This window comes from Malaclemys terrapin, chromosome 9 (genome assembly GCF_027887155.1).
Source record: "Malaclemys terrapin pileata isolate rMalTer1 chromosome 9, rMalTer1.hap1, whole genome shotgun sequence".
NCBI lineage: Eukaryota > Metazoa > Chordata > Testudines > Emydidae > Malaclemys > Malaclemys terrapin.
Genome location: NC_071513.1, coordinates 60,452,782 through 60,472,940, shown reverse-complemented (window position 1 = coordinate 60,472,940; position 20,159 = coordinate 60,452,782). Strand labels below are relative to the sequence as shown.

The window sequence follows — 20,159 nt, the reverse complement described above, 5'->3', positions numbered from 1 at the left end:
TAACTTTCTCTTTGTTAAACTGAGCAGATGGACCTCATGAATCTATCTCTATACACAGCATAAGGCATGTCTCCAATCCTTTAATCCTTTTGTAGGCTCTTCTCTGAATCCTCTCTAATCAATCAACAACGTTCTTGAATTGTGGACACCAGAACTGGCCACTGTGCTCCAGTTGTGGCTGCACCACTGCCAAACACAAAGGGGTTTACCTAGGCAGACAACCTTGTTGCTTGCAGTGGTGAAATTCCTTGCAATGGATAGGATTCTGCAACTCTCATTCACTTACTCGTGGCAGTAGTCCTAATAAAGCCACGTGCCAGGATTGCAGAATCAGGCCCCAAGTTGTTTCTTGGACATAATTCAGAGAGCAATATTACTTCCCTAGAGGAAATCTTTAGAGGAAGATTTTTAGAACATAGCGTCTTAATAGTGCTATTTTCTGTGTTGGTTTCTGTAAAGCAACAGTGCAGTATAGTTTACTGCATCAGCTGTCTTGTGCATGCTGTTCCTTTTGTCGGCCCTAAACTGTGTACCCACGTTTTAAACAATAGCTTAACAATGGCAACCTCCTCTGCTTCTTTACAGCATGAAAATTGCTTGATTTGCGTTTTCCTCAAAGGTAATTTCTATTTAAGTCAATTAATATTTTTCTTTCCTCTAGCACTTGGAGTTTGACACTCCCTTGAGTGCCAGCACATAAATAAAATAACAGGCCCTAACGACTTGGCTGCAGAGATGAGGGGTTGTACTCAATAGAGAAATGAACAGAAGTATCTTTTTTAAATAACCATATTAGAGCAAGTCCATGGCTCATTAAATAGTTACATGGTGACTATATAGTCTAGTGTGCCTGATGCTAATGGAGATTTCCTGGGACTACTAGCAGTGTGTTTCTTTATAAAACACTGGGGATTAGGTGAGGACAATAGCATTAGCCATGATCTTTGAGCAGAGGAGGGAGCAGGTCTTATTCCTGTTAGTTCTCCACCATCTTCCCCAGCTATTCCCCTGATGCTTTCAATGGGAGTGCCTCATGACTAGCACTGTGAGGGTGGTAATATTTCCTGTGTACAAATCCCTCCTGGGAGAAAGGGAGCTGTTATTTCAATGTGGTTACAGAGCTCTGGAAGCTCCTCAAATTCTATAAGCCTGGTTTTCTTACACTCACCTCAGAAAAGTGCCAATCTGCCTGAAATTTACCAATTGTGGCCTCTAGGCAAAGGAGTCAGTGTGGTTGAGGTTAATCAGGTAAGACAAGTTAGAGATAATTACATTAAGAAGTGTGCTATGCTTTTTTAAAACTCAGATTTGCTAGTCAGCTGTCTACCCTAGCACTTTTGTCGATATAATTTGTCACTCAGGGGCAGGGCTGGCTCCAGGCACCACCTTAACAAGCAGGTGCTTGGGGTGGCCAAGGGAGAGGGGTGGCACCTGCTGCAATTTGGGGGCGGCAGGTCCCTCACTCCCTCCAGCAGCAGGTCCTTCGCTCCTAAACTGCTGCCGCCGATCGCAGCTTTTTTTTTTGCTTGGGGCAGCAGAAATGCTGGAGCCGGCCCTGTTCAGGGGTGTGAAAAAACCACCCCTCTGAGTGACATAAATTACACTGATGGGAGTGCTGGTGTGGACAGTTCTATGTTGGTGGGAGACGCTCTCAGCCTGACATAGCTACTCCCAATCGTTGGGGGTGGTTTAATTATGTTGATGGGAGAGCTCTCTCTCGTTGGCATAGAGCAGCTACACGAGCGATCTCACTAATGTAGATGTTGCCTAGGCCTTGATTTACACACTTCAGGATTGTGTTGCTCAATAATCCACAATGAAATCTAGTGCTTAGGATTATGTTGACATGACTAGGTGCCAGAATTTAAGTAATTCAATATGGGCCACATTCTACCACCAGTAATTACATTGAATAGTAACTTTACTAACCCTTCCACTGAAGTCAAAGGGGCTTCTTCTGGCATAAGATACTGTTCAGTGTAAGGGCAGCAGAATGTGGAGCCGTGAAAAGGAAGCTTGCAAAATTGTCATATTCCTGGCAAAACTAGTGGGATTAATAAATGTTGTAAACCAAGGAGCTAAAAAGATCTGCACGCCCACCTGGTAAAAAAAAAAATCTTTCTAAACAGCTGTGGCTTAAATCAATTCGAACCCTATCCTGATTTTACAGCAGATTATTTTTTTCCCGCTGTAATTCCAGTGACTTCAATGGAGTGACTCCTGATTTCTACCTCAGTGAAAGGAGATCATAGTCAGGCGATGTGGATCTTCACTAGTAAACCTGCAGAAGCTTGTGCATTCTGTGATTAAAATAGTGCAATGTTCAGAGTTAGTAAATTTTTTGTGCTACAGAAATTCTACAGAGTCTGTAGAAGACAGCTTCTAACTGCATGTGCTCCGGCACTGATAAACGAGGGTGGCCAGATTGCCCTATCCCACCAAAAAAATCTGTTGAAAAGGACCAGAGGAAATGGAAAACTCTCTGAGATCCCTCTGCTGGCGTTTCCTGAGAAGCACCCTTTCATATGGGAAAGGGTCACATTTTCAGAGGAAATAGTCTCTCAACTTTGTGGGGCTGAGGGGATGGGGGGGGGAAAGCAACCCAGGTGATATTTATTATGTAATCCCCAAAACTCCAATCCAGTTCATTGTGCTAGGTACAATACAAACCTGACAGTTCTGGTCTCAGAGTTTATAATCTCAAAGAAAGGGTGAGCAAAATGGCTAAAACATACAAACAAAGTGATCAGGGTGATGCTAGGCGCAGGTCTTGTTAGGTTTTTTTTTTATTAACACCCCCTTGACCTCCCCCACACTGTGTTTAGAGAATTCCCAACTGCCATCCCAAGCAGCTATTAAGATTTTTCTTTTTCATTTTAACGGTTACCCTTATCCTTTCTCCACTTAACCCACCCTCTCAGAAAAAGCCGGGGTAAGTAGAAAGCTTTTGCAATGTGCCTTGAAGCATGTATAGTTATGGAGTATATACAGTATAATTATGCATAGCACAATGAGACATCATGAAGAGCCTTTGTTTACAGCCTCTCCATCATGAGGGTAGAATGAACAGATTCATTGAGGAAATGCAAAAGCAGCTGTCTTTGGCCAGCTTCTGTTGTTGTTTGGCAAAGACATAGGGCCAAATTTAATCCCTGGTGTGACTCTACTTGAAGTCAGAGTTACACTAGGAATAAACTGGGCCCATTGCTTGTAGAATACTATTTTTGGATCCCCTTCTCCTAACTTGTACCATTTCTCTTTCCATAGAGAGCCTGTGAGAAAGGAGACTCTGCTTCTAAAAAGGTAGGATTTCTTTTTAGTCACAGACTGAATAATTTTTCATTTCATCAGACTATTGTTAGTAGTTCTGTTTGTCTGCCAATGCCACTCCTGTAGCAATGTGACTAAGTAACTAATCTTAGGAAAAATGATGATTTTAGTATATTTAAATTAATTCCATTAATGAATGGACATGAAACATACAATTGTATGGCATTGGGCAAGACCCCAAAATGTTGTTTATGAAAGCCTTCAATTTCTTGTGAAGGGGAGAGTGTCCGGGAACAAGAACCTCCAGCAACTAAAAAACAAAAAAATCCCTGCCCCCTACCACCAGTAGAAATGACAAGTCATAGTCTCTAATATTAGTTGTAAGTAAAGTTCTATGAGGGCAAACTTTTGATTGCATTTAATAAAATACACTGATACTTATTAGCAAAAGTTAACAGGATGGTTGATGTTTCATGTTTGTTTTACGGCCAAACATGTTTCCCTATTATGAGCCCAAGTGGTGCCTCCCAAATAAACCCTGCCATTTATAATTTGCTGAGGCTTCCTTTGTCTTATACAAGGCAGCTGGCGGGAATACTGAGCTCCCTAGAGTAGAACCTTGCCAACACTAATCAATATTCAGCTGGGTAGGCTGCTCATTATGTGGCCATTGATTCACTCTGGAAGTGACTCCCTCTGTACATGTCTCATTCTGTACGTGCTTGCCCCTACCGCACATGCACACATCCCTGTAAACACAATCTTCCTTGTGTGCAAAGCCCTGGAACAAAATCCTGTATCCATTTGAATCACAGACAGACTAGCCTATTCCCCGCTATAAAGAGACAATTTTGAGGTGACATGCCTTTCCCAGTCCTATGCATTTCTTTATACCAAGAACAATTTGAACACATAGTTCCTAGGGACTTTTTTATTAAGAATTTTAAGTTACACCTGTGGAGTGTCTGCTCTATTTTACTTGCGTTGTCATTGCATACTATCAATATAAATAGTATACAAAATCCGTGAAATCAATATAGACTGCATACATGGCAGTGCAGAGGAGTAAGCCCCAATTCCATCCCTTATGTGGCTGAAGGGCTGCACAGCCCAGACTATCCTCCGTGAGCAAATGGACAGGAAGGGGTGGGGAGTGGCAGACCCATGGTGCTGCCCCCACTACATACCAGTATATTGGGCTTGCAGTAGGGAGGATGCTGCCCCCTGAAATGGTATATAATTTACTCTTGCCAATTCAAGAGAGAAGTTGTGCCTCTGAGACTCAGTGCTTTCCAAGTGCTATCCCTGAGGCAGGGCACCTATGCACTGCTCCATACTCAGTCTGGCGCAACCTAACCCTGATACTTAAATCAGCAAAGATGCCAATCCACCATTCTAGGCAGCCTAACAATTCAGAAGCCACAATCCACACCAGAGTAAGTGTCATTCAGTAAAGCAGTAGTAAAAAATCTGCCTACAGTGTGAATTAAGAGTTTAAATATTCCAAGGCTTAATTTTGCAGGCTATAGATTGTGAATACAGATGTACAGACAATTCATTACAATATAGGTAATGACACTTTGTGGTACAGATGTAGTTATTCCAATTTTAAACTTTTCAGCTTAGTTTAGGAGCTGGTATTAGAATCAGATAGGAGAGTTCCAGGGAGGAGGAACCCAGAGCCGGGGATGAGACATGCACCAGAAGGAAAGTAGTTGGAAGATTCATGCAAGAATGAAACTGAGTCCCTCCCACCCCTCACTAGTGTAACAAGGGGGCTGCCATTAACAGTGCTGTTGATAGACCAGACCTGCTGCTTATCCCCTGGTGCTGTGCAAAGGTAGAACCAGGGCCGGCTCTAAGCACCAGCTTTCCAAGCATGTGCTTGGGGCAGCACTTCCCAAGGGGTGGCATTCTAGCCCTTTAGGGGCAGCTCTTTTCAGGGCCGGCACTCTGTGTTTTTTTTTTTGTTTGTTTTTGTTTTTTGTTTTTTGTTTTTTTTGCTTCAGCAGCGGCACTCCAGCTTTTTTTGCTTGGGGCAGCAAAAAACCTGGAACCGGTCCTGGGTAGAATACTGCATTTATTGGCAATCTGCAAACATAAAATCAATGGGGCTACTCCTACTAATCAGTGCACAGGTGTTGAAAACTGGCTATCCCTGATTATTGCTTTAATCGTGTGTGTGTGTGTGTGTGTGTGTGTGTGTGTCTCTCTCACAGATTTGTCTGTGGCTTCTCAGGGGCAGCTGCCTATTTTGATATGTGCCTTGGAGACGAGCTGGTTCAAAAGCCATCTCAGTGACCACTGCCAGCAGTATAATCTTGTCCAGTCACTTGCACGTACCAGAGTCAGTGACAGCTATGTGAAAAATGGCAAGCTGGCACCAGAATAGGTATATTTAGCCAGCTGAGTTTCCTGTCCACTGCCAGTCTTCCTGATCAACAGAAAATAAGGCGTGTGATGCAGTGAATCTATCAGGTTGTCACCGAACGTTTAATGAAACATAAATCAGGTGTTAAAGTAAAGAGGAACAATGGAGAGGCCACTTCTCTGCTGAAGTAGAGGTAACTTCTTTATGAATAGACATTGTGCCAATTATCCCCCCCTAGCTGCAGAATGACATTTAAAACAGCAAAATACAAATCAAATCCCCTATGAATGTCATATTGCACAAACTATAGCATCTCCTCTCTAGAAAAAGATAAACTCACTCAGTTTCCACTGTGAACTTTCCTACTGTTTAAGGAAATGCAACTATATCTTTAGCTTCATTTATTTGGTTTATAGTTTGGTGATGGAATTTGCATCATAAATATACAGGGATATTATTACCAATAGAGATCTACAATTCCAAGTTGGATTTGGTTTCAAAAGAGCCATTGGTCACTCATCAGTAAAGTGTTCCACTTCACTGGCTTTACCTGCAAGAATCCATGCTGAACACAAGAAGCCTCCTTATCTAAGGTTATGAAGGAAACTGTGATGCTGCTGCACTCTATATGATTTTATGAAAGTATGCTAATGAGTTTAAATATAATGTAACTGGAATATGCTTCATGCAAAAGGTCTCTTGTAAGGTATTACAAAGCTTATAATCTACTGAGTGTGGTCATCCTATTTGTATAAATGTACCACTCTTGTCTCTGAAACTAGAAATATGAAATATAACTCTGAGGGCCTATTGTAATTATGCAAAGTGTGGGCCATTAATGGTGGTTTGGAATCTTGATGACTCTCATTAGCCAGGACAATTGACTGCAGATGGCTGTGTTTTACCTGTAAGTCTCCCTGTATACATGTGTGCTGGCAAGTAGGTAATGAAGTCTTACAGTGGCATGTGATCATGTCACCTGAACTGGAATCCATCTTTAACCTGATCATCTTCTGATGAGAAGGAGGGGTGGGAACCCAGAGGGACAAAGGATTCCCACCTCCATGCAAAAGATGTATAAATGGGTGGAACAGAACAAAGGGGGCAGCCATTATGAGGAATCCCCTAGCTCCCACCTGAGCTGGAACCAGGGCTGTACCAGGGGAAAGGATTGTGCCCAGACTAGGAAGCATCCAGTCAGTGGAAGAAACCTATTGAAACATCTCTCAGGGTGAGATTTTTATCTGTACTCAGTCGTATTACTGTATTGGGCTTAGATTTGTTTTATTTTATTTCACTTGGTAATTCACTTTGTTCTGTCTGTTACTACTTGGAACCACTTAAATCCTACTTTCTGTATTTAATCACTTTTTACTTATTAATTAACCCAGAGTATGTATTAATACCTGGGGAGGGGGGGGCAAACAGCTGTGCATATCTCTCTATCAGTGTTGTAGAGGGTGAACAATTTGAGTTTACCCTGTATAACCCTTATAAGCTTTATACAGGGTGAAACTGATTTATTTGGGGTTTGGACCCCATTGGGAGTTGGGCATCTGAGTGTTAGACAGGAACACTTCTTGTAAGTTGCTTTCAGTTAAGACTGCGGCTTTGGGGCACATGGTTCAGACCTGGGTCTGTGTTGGAGCAGACAGGCATGTCTGGGTCAACAAGACAGGGTGCTGGAGTCCTGACCAGGCAGGGAAAGCAGGGGCAGAAGTAGTCTTGGCACATCAGTTGGCAGTTCCCAAAGGGGTTTCTGTGATCCAACCCATCACAAACTGATTGGATGCATATTTTGAAGACTTCTCATGTTATGCAATTTCTTTACAATACCACAAGCCTGTTCTTTGGTTACTGTTAAATTTTTTGCTAGCTATATTTTATTCTAATGTTCGATGGGGGCAAACTCCTGGCCAAATTAAATTATAATCAAGTTATAGCCATGACTTTATAAGAACATAAGAATGGCCCTACAGGGTCAGACTGAAGTTCCATCTAGCCCAGTATCCGGTCTTCCAACAGTGGCCAATGTCAGGTGCCCCAGAGGGAATGAACAGAACAGGTAATCATCAAGTGATCTATCCCCTGTTGCTCATTCCCAGTTTCTGGCAAACAGAGGCTAGTGATACCATTCCTGCCCATCCTGGCTAATAGCCATTGATGGACCTATCCTCCATGAATTTATCTAGTTCTTTTTTGAACCCTGTTATGGTCTTGGCCTTCAGAACATCCTCTAGCAAGGAGACTTTATAGTTACCAACTGCTACATGAAACTAGGACAAAGAAACCTGTTTTTTTTTTTTAAATGTTTGCATGTCCATTGTCCCAGGTATGTACAATTCTTTATATTGAACTTCAGAGGCTTTTGCTACAAGCACATTTTACAATGGCCCAAAGGAAAAAAGGGATAATAAAATAAAGAGTAAAAACTGTTAAATCTATTTTGTAAAACTGAATACTTCAGTTTAAGCATAAGGCCACACCAGCTGCATCTCATTCAAAACGTGTAGGTGCTAAACTGGAGTTGTCATTTCTAAGGCACTCCCTGTTAAGTGTGTGTACATTCTGGACAGAAAAGTGAAGTTTTGAGATTGTTTGGAAAGTTTTCTTGCTATGTATGAGTTATACTAATTCTGCTTTTTCAAAAAGCCTAATCCTCTTTAGGAACCTGGATCTTAAAGGTGTAAATAGATTGTATACAGTGAATTCTCCAAGGCAGCTGCATAACAATTTGTGGCTAAAATCTCTGCAGGCTTTTGAGGCTATTAAATTTTCTCCTTTGTTTTGGATTTTCCTCTCAGCCAGTAAGTGTACTGATGCTTCACTTGTTGGAGACTGACAGCTGTGGGAGTCAGAAGGCAATCCACTTTTGTAGAGGGTGGCCTTGTTTATAATAAAGGGATCTAGGGGTTATAGTGGACCACAAGCTAAATGAGTCAACAGTGTGGTGCTGTTGCAAAAAAAGCAAACATGATTCTGGGATGTATTAACAGGTGTGTTGTGAGCAAGACACGAAGTCATTCTTCCGCTCTACTCTGCTCTGGTTAGGCCTCAGCTGGAGTATTGTGTCCAGTTCTGGGCACCACATTTTAAAAAAGATGTGGAGAAATTGGAAAGGGTCCAAAGAAGAGCAACAAGAATGATTAAAGGTCTTGAGAACATGACCTATGAAGGAAGGCTGAAAGAATTGGGTTTGTTTAGTTTGGAAAAGAGAAGACTGAGAGGGGACATGATAGCAGTTTACAGGTATCTAAAAGGGTGTCATAAGGAGGAGGGAGAGAACTTGTTCACCTTAGCCTCTAAGGATAGAACCAGAAACAATGGGTTTAAACTGCAGCAAGGGAGGTCTAGGTTGGACATTAGGAAAAAGTTCCTAACTGTCAGGGTGGTTAAACACTGGAACAAATTGCCTAGGGAGGTTGTGGAATCTCCGTCTCTGGAGATATTTAAGAGTAGGTTAGATAAATGTCTATCAGGGATGGTCTAGACAGTATTTGGTCCTGCCATGCGGGCAGGGGACTGGACTCTATGACCTCTCGAGGTCCCTTCCAGTCCTATAATCTATGAATCTATAATAAGTCTTAGGGCTTGGCTACACTGGCAAGCCTCTGTGCAGTAAAGCAGCTTTTTTGCACTCAGACTGCAGGCATGTACATACTGCCAAGCCACTTTGTGCACAAACTCCTCAGTTGCAGCACTGCAAAAAACCACCTTGACAAGAGTTGTAAGGCTATTTGCGTAGAGGCTCCAGCCATAGGCGCCAACTTTTCCCAATGCCAGTGGGTGCTCACCCCTGGCCCTGCCCTGACTCTAGCCCTGCCCCTGTTTCAGCCCCTTCCCCAAAGTCCCTGCCCAACTCCACCCCCTCCCTGCCCCTATTGGACTCCTTCCCCAAATCCCCACCCCAGCCCTGCCTCTTCCCCGAGCACACCACGTTCCCTCTCCTCCCCTCTCCCTCCCAGCACTTGCTGCTGCAAAACAGCTGTTTTGTGGCCCCAACTGCTGGGAGCTGGAGGAGAAGTGGGGATGCAGCACGCTCAGGGGAGGAGACTGCATGGAGGTGAGCTGGGGTGGGGGGGGACAGGTGGGGGAGCTGCCAGTGGATGCAGAGCACCCACCAATTTTTCCCTGTGGGTGCTCCAGCCCCAGAGCACCCATGGAGTTGGCATCTATGGCTCCAGCACTATTGCCAGTGTAGACACTTGATTGCTTTCTGAGCTGCAACTGGCCTCTGGAGCTGTCCCATAATGTCTCAAGGGTCTGCTCTGCTCATTGTTTTGAACTCAGCTGCCCTGGAGACATGCCCTCCCTCCCCTTTCCGGGGGGGGGACGGGGGTGTTCTTTTTTTTTTCCTCTGCCGCACCACCCCCTCACTCTTCAGTTGAAAACAGCTGGCAATGTAGTAGGATACCCTTAGAACAATGGGATTGGGGAAACCTGCATCATGTGATGCTGTGCCTGCCCCATGAGGCATTGCAAACCCTTCCCAAAGCACCCTGCAGCCAGCTGCACAGTGGGATAGCTACCACAATGCACTGCTGTCTTTGCTGTTGCAAGAATTGCTAATGTGGATGCACTCCAGTGTCACAAGGAGCACAGTGTGGACATGCAACAGTGGTTTAATTCCAGCATTTTAATAAAAGTGGTATAACTTGTGGTGCAGGAACTTGCCAGTGAGACATACCCTCAGGCTACTAGCTTCGTGTGCTAGTTGGGAGGAACTACACTCCAGCATCTGGAATTGCATAAAAGGCACCTAAATCTTTGTTCTCCTTGTTCCTATATGCCTGGAATGCCAGTGCAGATATTGGGGGGGGGGGGGGGGGTGTAAATTTGAAGTCATTAACTAATCATATCTTTCAGTAGTCTTTGCCCATAGCCAAGGGTGTCTAATTTTTTTATTACAAAAGTCAGCTAAAAGTGAATCCTAATTTAACTTTAAAAGCTAAAAATTAAGAGCTGGCAGGACAGTAAAGTGCCATGTCAAGGCCAGGCCAGGCTGGAGCTGTAGGAGTGTGGGAAGGACTGTGTTCATTACCCAACAGTATCCAAAATTAGGTTTCATAATCCTTTTAAAACACCAATCATTGTTCTTTCAGCAAGTTTGTTGCTTGTTTGGGATGTTATTTTGGAGTGCAACAAATGAATTTAAAGCAGTACTTACAGGTCCCAAACATCTAAGGAATAGAATGAGAGGGCTTAGTTAATAAATGCAGGCACAATACCTTTTACAAGGCATGCACCTGCAGGTTTCAAGACATTTGCAACAGTTACTCTCCCATTACTGGCTGCTAGGTGCCAATTTCTAGAAATGCAGCCAGCAAACAATCATTATCAAAGTGTAAAACTAATACAGCGAAGCAGTAGGTGTTCGTTTAATAAAGAAGAGTTTTAGGTTTTACCCTGAGATAATTATACAGCAAGTTAATTTATGACTTTTTCCTAATCATGCTTATAGAATTCTAATTCTGAAAGGACTGTTGCTAAGGTTGCCACCTATCCTTCAAATCAATGTACTGAAATAACAAAGCTAGAATACCAAGTATCAGAGGGGTAGCTGTTCATCTGTATCCACAGAAACAACGAGGGGTCCAGTGGCACCTTAAAGACGAAGACTTTTTTTTGGGCATATGCTTTTGTGGGTAAAAAAACCCCACTTCAGCTGCATGGAGTGAAAATTACAGATACAGGCATAAATATATATTGGCACATGAAGAGAAGGAGTTACCTTACAAGTGGAGAACCAATGTTGAAGGCTAATTCAGTCCAGCCTGAAAGCTTATGCCCAAATAAAGCTAGGATATTTTCTTTGAGCATGCAGGAGGGTTATTTTAGACAGTAACTGATTTGCATGTATTTGGCCTGCAATTTTGGTTTCTTTGATATACACTGGCAACTAAATGTGAGCTCTTTATGGTCCTGGACATGTGGGAAGACAGACAACGATGTAGGGAATGCAGTTTAATTAAGGCTATAACTTTATTAACTGAACTTATCTGGGAGCTATCCAGCACAACCTCAGAGTGCAGGTCATTCCTTCCTTAATGTTTTCCATTTGGTGGAGGGCTGCTGTCAGCCCCCCCCAGCCCATTGCTCAGACCCTGCCATGCTATTCTTGTGTGAGGTTAAAGGGGCTGGAATAATAGGGTTGCATCCTTGCTGTACCAGGTATTAGGAACGTATCCCTTTTCCCCAGCATCTCTAAGGGATGCCTTCCTCTAAGTCCACTTCTAATTCTGGTTTATCAAGCAACCAGACCCCTATGGAACAAATACTTGCACTGGAAACATGTCACCAGGAGATGCCAGCAATTAGCTTGGCTGCCTCCCCCCACAACAGGCAGGTTCCCAGATAATTAACCATTCCCTCCTTAATAAAAAATATACCCACTTCCCTGTCAGAGAGATGTCCCCATCATCCCTGAATCGCTCAGGTACCAAATATGGTATCTATGATTAGTAGTTACTAACCCTCCCCATTCCAGATGCCTCATACATCTTCTGGCCTTGCCAACCTATGGAGGCCTGGCAGCTCCCTGCTGTACCCTCTGCCAGGGCTGGCACCAGCTTGGCAAGCAGGTGCTTGGGGCGGCCACTCCGGAGAGGGGCAGCAGGTCCAGCTATGCGGCGGCAATTCGGCGGACGGTCCCTCACTCCTGCTTGGCGCGAAGGACCTTCCGCCAAATTGTCAACGCAGATCGCGATCGCGGCTTTTTTTTTTTTTTCCTTTTTGGGCTGCTTGGGGCGGCCAAAACCCTGGAGCCAGCCCTGCCCAGATCAGACAGTTACCCTGGGCCAACATTCTGGAGCTCCCCTAAATCTCTCTGTTCCCTGATGAGTAAGTCAACCTTTTACAAAATTGGAAATCATTTTCACCCAGGTGTACAATAAATGAAGTGGCTGTTTCCTGCTTGCCTAAGAGCGTTAGAGGGCCATCCCCTGGTCCCAGAGCACACTCCTCTGCCCATATCAACTCAGAATCACCTTGCTACCGAGGCCCAGCTGTGAAGGGAAGTGGCTGCCTGCTGGTGGGCCCAGTGCACTATTCTGAGACCAGAGATCCAAACACTGGCTCTCATGACCCATTCAAATTGGATAGCAGCAAAGTTAGCACGTTCACCTCATTAGACACACTTTCAATGGGGGGCCTCTGATATCCTGTACACTTCTGAATGCCAGTGACAGATTACCTGTATACCTCAAGCCCTAAGCAATTTCATGATGGGAAATCTCTACCTGTTCCCTCTCCTAATTTAGCCCTCGCCTGCCAAGGACTTGTGATTCCCCTGGGCCTGACTTTACCCCTAATCTCTTTGTCCTATGCCTTTACTGAGTCCCCAGATTGTCCCCCTGGTTCAACTGATCCACTCATGTGGCCCTTCCCTGGCCAGCAAATGTAAAAGGACATCCGCTGACCCCACTGCATGTCCTTCCCTCCATGCCACTTCCAGGGGCCACCTGCCTGGGAGCCAAGTGCACAATATCTCTGCAAATCCAGTCACCAGCTCCTGTGATCTCTTCACTCGATCCTAAAGGAAGGGATAAACAGACAGCGTTTAGCACACAAGACACTGAATTATCCATCCCAACAGGGGCCACCATATCCTTCTTTCCATTCAGATGCCACCTTTGAAAAGCATAACCCATTTGGGTGTGGCAGGTCACTCACAGTCACTGTGTGCCCTGCTGCTGAGCTGCCCTCCACCACATGCACTCTTCACTGCTGCTCTGGCTTGCTCTGCTGCGACCTGGGGTGATTTCCAGCCAGTCTTCGCTGGGATCCTGCTGGTCACCTGGTGGCTCCTACGGACAGATTGCTATTAAGTGCCAATAAAAAGGCCTACCTAGCAATCCATCTCCTAGGTGGATTAAGACTCACTCAAGGAAGCATCTTCTTGTGGAATTGTTATCTGGTTTCTAGTAGTGAAGTAGCACTGGTTCACTCCATGAATGAGCCTTTGATAACATCAGTTATTCTGGAGAGGATACTATAAATCTCCACTGTCTTCTGCACTGGAACTTTGTCAAATGCTTTCTCAAAAGTTAATGAAGCACAGTGCCAGATATCTGTCTATGCAGAAGCTGCTGTTAGTGCCAGCTTTGAAGGTGAAGATATAATCTGAATGTGCTCTTCTACAATTAGACCTTGTTTGCGCTCTTATGTACCAAAGCCTATTATATTTGTCTAAGGAGTACACTGCTGATGCATTTACTACCAGCTGACGTTTCTGGAGTTGTTGCAGTCCATTATATTTCTAGGAGGCTTCCTTTGCTGCCAGTAGAACTAACTTTGTGCATTTGACTGACTCATCTTATTTTGAAAGACACAGTATGGACACATGACAAGTTAACCAGTTGCTTCCTAACTGCCAATTTTAGTTAAGCTGTTTTAGTGTAAAGGAGGAAGGTGATGTTCCTGCAGCAATTACCTGTTCCCTTTGATACATTTTCATATGAAGAAAGAAAAAGAAAGTTATCTTTAGGATATAAGGAACTTTTATGATAACTGCTCCTTATTTTTAATTTATCTGCCAAGAGCTGTGGGAAATGCAGTTTGGGTTTGCTGGGAATCATAGCAACTTTTTTTTTCTTCACCTACGTTTACATCCCTTGAGTTTCTAATCTCCGCTCTGATGGGATACACACTACCATGGTACCCAAGTGCCTCGTGTTAATGAATTTATTCTTCCAACACGCTTGTGAAGTAGGGAGACTGGGAACCGAGGCACAGAGAGATTAAGTGCATTCCCCAAGGTCACGCAGGGAATCTGAGATAGAGGAAGGAACTGAATGCAGATATCCTGATTCCCAGGCTGGTGCCCTAACCACAACCGCATCCTTCCTCCCTTCAGGTTTGAATGAGCTCAGAAATTTAAAATGAAACCAAACTGTCATGTTCATAGCTAATTTCAGGTCAGAATGATGCAGAGTCACAGGTTTGACTGGTTTCCATCCAGAATCATAAACCTAGGTCACATTCACTCAGCCCCAATTTACAAACCTGGCATGAGGCTTGTGTCTGTGACAGAGTTTAAATCTGTGTTGTGGTTTTGTCAGAGAAGTTTCCTTACAGCAATACTTGAGGCCTTGGTACATGCCCAGCACTGAGCATCCCTTGCTAGGGAGGAGCCCTGTCAGTGTCTCAAGTTTTGACCCTAAGGCCACTGAGGGAAAGGAGCTGGCTTCACAGATGAACTCAGAGCTGTTTCTTTTTATATTTCTGCTCAGTCCTTCTGTCCCCTTGGGAACACCTCCCCCACTTCTTGGTGAGCTCTATACTGAGAAGTGAAGTGCTTCTTGTAAGAGATAAAAGTTACTTTTTGCCTCTGAGTCAAGCTTAGCTCAGCTGCTTCTGGGTCAGCCAGGGGAAGTTTCCTTTCAGATCACCTAGTAACTGTTTCTGGTCTTGGAGTTTGGGTCTTGGCAGGTTTACACTACCGCTTAAATTGATCTAACTTATGTCGCTCGGGGTGTGAAAAAGCCCCAAAACGACGCAAGTTTTGCACTTTCCACACCCGTGCTATGTCAGCTGAAGACGCTCTTCCGCTGACATAGCTTCTGCTATGGTGGAGTAATTATGCCAATGGGAGAGCACTCAACCATCATCATGGTGTGTTTTCACCACATGTGCTACAGCAGTGCAGTTGCACCAATGTAGCACTGCAGTGTAGACTTGCCCTCAGGTTGGTTGTTAGAGTTAGAGGAACTCAGTTAACTCTGCTCTAAGGGTGTGTCCCCCAACTGGCACACAACAGTTTCCAGTACTGCCATTTGTTCTCTCCAAGTTAAAGTGAGGCTTGAGACCCTCACATTTCTCCACCATTTTGGAATGCCTCTCTTGTCACATCAGTTCCTGCTTCCTCAGTCCTTGCATACCTCATGAAGGTACACATTTGGAGTCAGAGGAGCAAAAAGAACATTCCTTGAGAGCATCCCTCTTCCTAGCTGTAGGCCATTAAGCTAGGAAAACAAGTACTTAGAACTGCATGACTGGTACAGTCCAGATGACACCAATGAGTCATCCCTCTAGACTTTTATCTTTGGATGCCTGAATTCAATTCCTGCCTTGTGTCAGTAGTAGAAGTGAGCTTAGTATCTCAGCTTGGTCCTTGACGAACACTTCTTCGCATCACATGATTTCTAGTCAAAATGACTTTACCAGCTGAGGACTTGAATAGCAGGGAATGCTGAGAACCATAGCTCTCTGGAGGAAGCTGGTAGGAGTCTGACTGCCAGGGCCGGCTCTAGCATTTTTGCCACCCCAAGCAACACAAAAAAAAAAAAGCTGCGATCGCGATCGGCAGCAGCTCTACCGCCACTTCATTCTACAGTGGCAATTCAGCGGCAGGGTCCTTCGCTTCAAGAGGGAGTGACAGCCCCACTGCCGAATTGCCGCTGAACGTGCTACCCCCCTCTTCATTGGCCACCCCGGGCACCTGCTTGCTATGCTGGTGCCTGGAGCCGGCCCTGCTGACTGCACTAAGAATAGGACTAGCAATTCCTATCTGCCACTCATTTATATGAACTCCAATGGACACTTAAAACCCCCACCCCTCTTAAAGCTAAACTAAGTCCATATATTGTTTGCAGTCAATGGAGGTGGATCAGTGAGGAGTGGACGAAAGTACACTTAAAGTACTTGGGTAGCTGGGCTTGATAAGTTTCATACTCGCATCTGCCTGGCTTTGCAGTTCTCCCTAGCTACTGTCAATACAAATTAATGGGCATAATAATTAGGATCCTTTTTCAATGTGGGTAAATTGCTTTTCTAGGCAATTACATGGGGCTATTTGATTGTTCCTTTAATAATGGTTCCTTGGAGGGACATTTCATTACAATTTGGTAGGTTCTATACAGCACACATGAAATCTTATGAAGCGCTGTAAATTATAATGAGGCAAAATCAATACAGCAAAACCTTGTAAGGTTACATGGTGACAAACATTTCAAACCATATTTGTTGGTAGCAAAGCTGCTGCAGGCACCATCTGTGCAACAAGTCAAAATTGTCGGTACTGTAAAGAGAATGGGGAGATCCCATTATTTTCTAAAGATGGATTTACAGTCCAATATATGCTGCTGGCATACTATATGCAATAAGACATATTGGTAACCCTGGTTTAATCATCACTATCCAGATGAAAACCCTTTGGAGACTAGTATCTAAGGTAGAAATTCTGAATCTGCTTTGCTACAGACAGATTTCATTCGGACAATTGATATAATCACTTTTCAGTTTTGTTGACCTGGGAAGACTCTGTTGAATGAATCACAGAAGGCCAAAACCATTCCAAAGCATATTCACATTTTTTTATGGCTTTAACTTGTTTATGTTTTATTCATTGTATGCTGATGGCTGCCGAATGACAAGTTAAGAAATAATGTAGAATGGTATTACAACTGCAATTACAATGAAAGCCATCAGAGCAATTGCATAAAGGTATATAAAATGAAGTCACCCCTCTATCCAATTATGTATTAAAGAGAACTCCTAAGTACCCCATTGCTTTTAAAGTCCATTTTCCTCCCTCCCTTACCTAGTTTAAAATATTCCAGGAATGCTCCTCCCTACCTCCAGCTGTCTTTTCCCTTCCCTACTGACTCACATTAAGCACATATCACTCTGCATAGATATCCTTGCACTGCCTTCCAGTTCTGAAGAACCACTTTTGAAGCTAACGTCTGTCAGCAGGTGTTGCCTATTGCACAGCACTGACTGAAAAAAAAACCTTATTTGACTAGTTCCTTCCTTAAAAAGGGATTTAAAAAAAAATACACATTTTTAGTTTTCACAACTTATAAAGATAATCAAATCTTCATCACAGCTGAAAAAGGCTGGATTTCTCTCCTGCATGTCTGTGCAAGAAGCAAGGGTACAAGGAGTCTTCCCCTGTCTTATTCCTCCTACACAGCAACCAGGCACAGAACTGCAAATCCCCATACGTGCTTGAGCAGGGATAACTCTCTGCTAGCGCTAGCCATTCCCAAAAAGGCAAGAGGCATGGCCTTGCCTCCCCCCCGCACCTGCCAGTACAGAGTGCTGGCCTCAGAAGAGTGCCTCCCTAGAGTGGAAAACCATGGGGATACAGTGGGGCACAATTCTTTCTGGGGTCCTAGTGGGATAGCTCAGTTCCACAGCACCCAAAAGCAGGACAATTCCTTAAGGACAAAATCTGGCCCAAATAATTTGCTTACAATTGAAGCTTGTTGGTGCTTTACTTTGAGGAATTGCAAGGATTAAAGGATCACAACTTGTTCAAAAGCACAACAAATGAAAAATCAGCACAACTTCTAGCATCAGGCAGTTTTTGTTGAACTGAGTTCATTCTGCTGCAGCAAGCTGTATAGATGCAAATGTTTGTTCTTGTCATGTAATAGCATAGTATAATATGCACAGGGTCTTTCAGCACTTGTGCTGTGGACTGGCACAAAGACAGCCAACTGTAATATTTGTCAAGACTGGAAAATGTTCTCTGTTAGCCTGCCAAACCTAAATGATAACTTCTGTTCATTCAGTCCCGCGGAGGCTATTTCTTCAATTGCCTGTATTTTGAGTTTAAATATTATTTGCGGTAAACAAAAAATAGGCAAAAATATTGTATTTAATCTTTTTCAGAGGTTTTGTTTTTATGGCAAACACTCAGTTTCACTTGTGGAAGTCATACTGCCCTGATTTATATACATGTTCATGTAATTCCTAGTTGTTTCAGGCACAGTTCTTTATTTGCAAAATGCATTTTTGCTAAGTAGTAATTATTTATTTTCTTTAAAAGTTCAAACCTAATTCTGGATGACTTACACACCTTGGGTTGTCTAACATCAATAAAATACTTAGATTATAACAAGAGTGCCCTTTCCCGTTGTCCCACAGCTTCCTTCTACATGACTTCTAGGGCCTCACCTAATTTCTATTTACTGGTTGCAGGAAAAGCAGATGCTTGAGAACACCAGCGCTCTGCCATATGAAGAACTGTTGAGTGCAAAAATACTGATAAACCAAATGCCTAATCCTGCAGTCCTTATATAGGCAATGGCTTCACTGAGAAGCATGCAAGCTCTGCATTCCCTCTCACCAGCATGAGTACAGTATATTTGATGGTAGGACACACAAAAACACACTGTACATTATACAGAGATTAGAAACCTTCAATACTTAAGGTTGCCACCAGTTTCCATTATAATCCTTAATTTTTTAAGGATTGACTTGGTCTGAAAAGTTAGTAAGGGCTGAAAATTGCCAGGTTTACTTGGAAAGCTAAAAAGAATGTTTCTGCACAAAAAAAAAAAAAAAAAAAAAAAAAACCACACCTGATCAAACTGTTTGAGTTAAAGTTGTTCCAAAATTTCCCTGACTGGAGACAAAGAAAAACTAGATACAGTCATTTGCAAACTAAAACTATCTCATCATTGCCCCCTCCAAGCAGTTCAATCAATAGAAACATAACTCTATATTTATCCAGTTGTAATGTTTATTATATAAGTATGGGCAGCTTGCCCTCTGGTGGCTGCTTGCAGTTTAAAGTGCCCATCAGTAAGGGAGAAGCTTCGGCTACAGTACTGCTGCGTTTATCATTGAGTTCAGTGTTGAGCAGTCTAGTCTGTTGGAGTATACAGCAGTTAAACTTCAATGAGTATTTGCATAGAAGTATTTGCCTATCACTGCTCTAGAAATGGGAGTCTTCCATCCATAGAACAGTGTGAGCAGCAGCACTAGCTTTCCCACAGAGCCCAGTCACTGTGCCTGAGACCTGTACTACAGCCATCACATGTAGGGGTGAATGAGTCATCTAGTCTCCATGGTTTTCCAGTGGTAGGTTGTGCCTGGTCCTTATGCGGAGGGATGGTGGCCTAAGGAATCTTCCTCCCATATGCTTCCCTTCCTACCACCTTCCCCCAAGGTCCAAGAAGAATTGTAATCCTTTCTTTGGGAGAGCAGAGGAACTCCTCCATTCAAACATCCCTAGAGAAGGCAAATCATTCCATAAAGGGGTGGATAGGCAGTAAAAGGCGGGATCTTGCCTTCCACTTTGCAGTGGTCACTAGAGCTGTGTGGATGCACAATGGATAGTACATTGTACCCCCCTAAAGGAAGGTGTAGCATGCACCCTCCCTTCTGCTCCCCAGATCTGTGGTACGTCAGCAGGACACAATCCTCCCCAAAGCTCCCCCTGGGCCATGAAACTCCACCCAGCCTCTCATGCAGGGCTACATAATCATTTACACAGTCTGGCCCTGACATCTTTAGCCTCTGTTGGGATTGTCAACAGTGGCCACCATCCAGGATGTCGATTCATGCCTTTGTGACCGCTCTTTGTGCCGGCTCTTAACAAGCAGAGGTAGACTTTCTGCGACTACTGATCTTGTTCAGAGTTAAACCAGTGATGAAAAAGTCTCCCTATTTCTTTACCTCAATGCCTGAGACATCCAGCTACTCTACCCTTGTGAATTTGTGTCCTGGTTTAGCCATAACCCAGAGCTTAATGTGTCATAACTACCGTCCACACACGACCAGAAAG

The 20,159-nt window shown here is 43.7% G+C and overlaps 1 protein-coding gene across 1 annotated transcript in view; it reads left to right on the top strand.

Annotated features, from left to right (window-relative positions):
* Positions 1 to 20,159, top strand: part of LOC128843202 (uncharacterized) — a 336,468-nt gene that overhangs the window by 14,891 nt on the left and 301,418 nt on the right. Inside the window, 1 exon segment of the mRNA XM_054039816.1 lies at positions 3,268 to 3,303. Coding sequence (XP_053895791.1) covers positions 3,268 to 3,303 — 36 coding nt within the window.